Source organism: Protomyctophum parallelum (genome assembly GCF_964188405.1).
Source record: "Protomyctophum parallelum genome assembly, chromosome: 2".
Taxonomy (NCBI): domain Eukaryota; kingdom Metazoa; phylum Chordata; class Actinopteri; order Myctophiformes; family Myctophidae; genus Protomyctophum; species Protomyctophum parallelum.
The window spans coordinates 26,693,228-26,698,115 of NC_139699.1; the positions used below are offsets into that span (position 1 = coordinate 26,693,228).

The window sequence follows — 4,888 nt, forward strand, 5'->3', positions numbered from 1 at the left end:
CTGAACTACAATCCTTGTTGGGTGATTCTTAACGAAAAGAACACACTTTTACACTAATAATGTAATGTAATAGTTATTAAATTAACGAATTAAAAAACATTATTTTATTCTGAAGGCAACCGGATGTCTTAAATCTGCTAGCTCTCAGACCGGAAGTCCTAAATTTGCTCATAAGACGGAGCCCAGGCTTTCCACCTCAGAGAAGAAGAACATATTACAATACTTACCCACAATGCAGTTGTGAAAACAACATGGTGGTTTGTTTACTGACTACAAAGAAAACTAAAACATTTCGTTTCAAAACAGTGTCGTGGTTAAGCAGCAGGAGGACGTTTGTTTTGTTAGCAGCTCAACCACTGAAACGCAGCAGGTAAGATTAATTGACTTGCGTTGTGTTTCATCTATCTATCTATCTATCTATCTATCTATCTATCTATCATTTAAAGATGAACGGACGGCTGCAATTCGAAACTGGCCCCCGTAAAAAGTCAGATTTCCCCCATCCGGCCATCCCTTTCCACTCACTGACCACTGACTGTAATGTTTTCCCCTTTTTACCTCCTTTTATGATGATGTACGTTGTACGCCAACAAGTACCTTTTTTATACGTGTGGTGGGGTCACTGGGGTGTAGTGCGTCCTCTGAGGAAAGTAGGCTTTGTATTGGTGAGTAGGTAAAACGTTTTTTATATTTACGCTACAGACGAGAGGCTGGTCTGCATTTATGCTAGCTCTGGTCAATAGCTCTAAGAGCTATGGCCCAGAGCTACATTTATGCGAGCATAGGAAGAGAACAGATTGATTGATTGAAATATTTATTAACAGTTTACAGTACATTTCAAGCACAACTGTTAACTGTGAGTGCGTGGACGACCCAATAAAGCATTACACTTGTTTACAAGAGGGTCCACCTTGTTCAAATCATCAAAACATTTATATGGCCAAAAAGAAAAGAACAGGAATTCATCATAAAGAAGGTAAAAAAGGGAAAAGAAACATATACAGTGAGGGGGGAAAAGGGGTGTGTTGGGGGGGTGGGGGGTTGATTCAGATTTTTACGCGGGCCAGTTTAGAATGGCAGCCGTCCGGATGTAGGTAGGGCGTTCCAAATACAATATTTAAGTTGTTTTTTATTTCAAATTTTAGTTATAGACTAAGGGTGAGAATGTATTAAGACATAATTCTTATTAGCCAGGGATCCTTTTTAAAGTCCTTATCTATTGATTCCTTCCTTCATTTCAGACCAGTGTGTGGAGTCCAGGCTGCAGGTGAAGATGTACTCTCCAGACTCAGCCAGGGATATCTCTATTAAACAGGAACCTGAAGACCATCCACTCGGTACGTTTCATGTTCTCTCCCTTCCCTTATTATTTTCTGTTCAGTTGTAGAGCGGTTACGTCACAATGACAACACAGATCTTCAATGAAATTTTCCAGAGAGTATCCGATCAATCAGCCTCCGATCAGTGATCGGTACACTTTTTACTAGATTGGTGATCTGCAATTTACCCGACCTGGAGAAACCGATCTTTCATACCATTTAAGTGGTATAAAAGTCAATCAGATATATAGTATATCGTTTTGCATCCTTTGACAGTCCTAAACATTCTCCCCTTCCTCGCCACACCCAGGCAGTTTTGACATATAATAATTTTGGAAATATTCTAATTTTCCCCTTACGCACAAGATGGGTACATGAGTATCGGTATCGGACAATCGTGAGAAGCTCACAGTAAATTGTGTCTTGGCGGTGTAACGAGGCTAAATTGGTCTGGCGGACTCCCTGCATGCAGACAAAACCTATTCTAAACATTTTTACTACCAGATCTGAGCCCACATGTGAAGTATTTCACATTAGTAGTAACATAGTTTCATGACTCAAATTAATTATTTTTGCGGACCCCGTCACTAGGAGGCGTTATTTGCTAGGTCCGTATATATGCGGAGGTACGGACCCCAACGTATACTCTGTGTATATAATGGTTGAGCCCTGAGGCAGCTTTTAACATTGATCCGGTTGCTATACACTGACACAACGCGTATTCAGTGCGGAGTCACCACCCCCAGGGGAAGTTGTGATTTGCTTTCGTTCACTGCAATGCAATTTGCGGCATTTCCAAAACAATATTGCGCAGAGTAGCGATTATCAAACGTATTTGTAATGCCATACGTTGAAAGATCTGTTGCCCGTGGACAAGGCACATTACCTCCGCAAGTTAGATATTATCGGCATAGATGTTTGTCCGTATGTGATTAAGGATTGGAAAAAGTTGCATTGGCAGCCATAGAAAATTCTGCCCAGGGTAAAAAACCGGATGTGACGTTTTTGGGCGTTCCTGTCTTGATCTATGTCAGTGTATGGCAACGCCTCCGTCACCACCAGCTATGGGACATTAAATCCTCGGTTCTTTCTCTTAAAGTGAATGTGGGTGGTGGCACAGGGAACTACATTCATGCCAACAGCTAGCTGGCAGAGAAATAATTAAATAAGTAACTAAACATAGCAATTCTAATTACTACTCACAATATTTAAGTTGCTAATATGTTAAAACTTTGAAAGTAAGAGCTCATTTTCTACATGGACAGTGGAAGAATAGTTTTACATTTTAGGAATCTAGTATTAACTATTATGTAATTGTTCTGCTCCTAGACATCCTGCACATGGTTGTGTGTAACGAGGATGATTCTCCTGAACAGGAGAGGAGCCCCAGTCCGCTCCAGGAGGGACCAGAGCCTCCACACATTAAAGAGGAACAGGAAGATCTACTTCAAAGACCAGAGCAGCCTGATGGGTCAATGTTGACATTAATAGCAGTGAAAAGTGAAGAAGAAAATGATGATGATGAAGAAGACATCTCTTCCCACTGCTCTGAAGTTGAAGTTGAACTTCAAGCCGATACTGAAGTCACTGAAGACGAAAGTGAGAGAAAACCTTTCAACTGTATATTTTGTGACAAGAGTTTTAGAAAGTCACGTGATCTGAACAGACACCAGCGTGTCCACACTGGAGAAAGACCTTACAGCTGTACACTGTGTGACAAGAGTTTTACACATTCATCTAGTCTGAAGACACACCAGCGTATCCACACTGGAGAAAAACCTTTCCACTGTATATATTGTGACATGAGGTTCATGCAGTCAGGTATACTGAACAGACACCAACGTATCCACACAGGAGAAAAACCTTTCCAATGTAAACAATGTGACAAGAGTTTCACGGTGTCAAGTCATCTGAAGAGACATCAGCTCATTCACACTGGAGAAAAACCTTTCAAATGTGAACACTGTGACAAGAGTTATGCTGACTCATCTGCTCTGAAAACACACCAACATGTCCACACTGGAGAAAAACCTTTCCATTGTAAACATTGTGACAAGAGTTTTATACAGTCAGGTGACCTGAACAGACACCAGCGTGTCCACACTGGAGAAAAACCTTTCCACTGTAAACATTGTGACAAGAGTTTCAGTAACTCAGGTTCCCTGAAGACACACCAGCGTGTCCACACTGGAGAAAAACCTTTCCACTGTGAACATTGTGACAAGAGTTTCAGTCATTCAGGTGAACTGAACAGACACCAACGTATCCACACCGGAGAAAGACCTTTCAACTGTAAACATTGTGATAAGAGTTTCAATAACTTGCCTAACTTGAAAAGACACTTGTTTATTCACACTGGAGAAAAACCTTTCCACTGTAAACATTGTGATAAGAGTTTCAATGTGTCAAGTAATCTGAAGGCACACCTTCGTGTCTGTCCACAGTTCTCACAGGACAAATAAATGTCCTGGCTGTGAATGTGTTCCTGGAGACGGGCCTTGTCCTTCTCTAAGGCTTGAAGAGCACACTGCAGTGTCTTAACGGACTTGAACTCATGCTTCCTTCATGCACGAGTGTCCAAGTAGCTCCTTTACATCTGACAGGGGGAGTTTCCCTGGTTGGACGTAGCGCGTGGAAGGAACACGTTATTCCAACCAGTTCCTTTACCCTCCATCAGGTGCCCCTCCCCCTGCCCGGCTGGCCAGGGGGAGGCAGTTTAGAGACCAGGATTACTGCATGTTTTTGTGAGGGTACCTACCCTAGGGGACACGGGGAGAACATGCAAACTCCACACAGAAAGGTTATTACTAGGTTTCTCCTGTCAATAGAGGCCTCCATTCTCCAGCTCTTTTGTTTTCTTCTTAAACGTGTTAAAATTAACCATTTATGTTGACTTTTGCTATGATTAGAATGTAATCAATGCATGTTTCAATCAATTCATGTAATTAGAATGTAATCTTGTTGTGATTTATTACACGCCCAGTGGGAGGCACTACTTGCATTATAATATTACTCATATATCAGTTTAGGGATTTATGAAAATAATTATCATGACGATAATAGATAAGTATAGGACATTATAACCTAGTATATATATTATTCATATCTTATTCATATATTAGTACACAATCATGATAAAGTAATGTTATAGTAACTATATAATAACCGTATAAATAACATTCTTCTCATGTGCGACTCTGGATTCTGTGTGATCAAATCTGTCTACTGTTTTCGCTCAATGTATTTCCTTTTTGGCCCCAGTTATTTTTTTCTGTTCGTTCCCCTGAAGAAAAATACTTTTAGTTACTCCAGTTAAACTGTCTTTGTATTGGCGAGTAGCGAAAGCGTTCTTTTTATTTTCACTACAGTCGAGAGGCTGGTCTGCATTTCATGCGAACGCAGGAAGTTGAGAGTAGCATAGCTCTAATGCAAAGCCATTAGAGCTATGGATCAGAGCAAATTTATTGCAAATATATTTCAATGATTCGATTAAGCATTTAAGCTCTTTTATATGCTTTGTCACAGCATTGTCATGCAATAATTAGTCATGAGCTTATACATTGCCAATT

General features: G+C 40.5%; 1 protein-coding gene across 1 annotated transcript; it reads left to right on the forward strand.

The window, feature by feature from the left end:
* The first annotated feature begins 240 nt into the window (after window positions 1–240).
* Window positions 241–4,639, forward strand: LOC310854959 (uncharacterized protein). Its single transcript, XM_083759737.1, has 3 exons — window positions 241–370; window positions 1,242–1,337; window positions 2,649–4,639. The coding sequence occupies exons 2-3, from the start codon at window positions 1,274–1,276 to the stop codon at window positions 3,779–3,781; spliced, it is 1,197 nt and encodes a 398-aa protein (XP_083615863.1). The 5' UTR covers window positions 241–370; window positions 1,242–1,273; the 3' UTR covers window positions 3,782–4,639.
* The last annotated feature ends 249 nt before the right edge of the window (window positions 4,640–4,888 follow it).

What these genes read in the sequence shown, in the direction of transcription:
- LOC310854959 (XM_083759737.1), top strand. Translation starts at nt 1,274, where the DNA reads ATGTACTCTCCAGACTCAGCCAGGGATATCTCTATTAAACAGGAACCT. An exon ending in ACCTGAAGACCATCCACTCG is followed by an intron (nt 1,338 to 2,648) that starts GTACGTTTCATG and finishes TTCTGCTCCTAG; the next exon opens with ACATCCTGCACATGGTTGTG.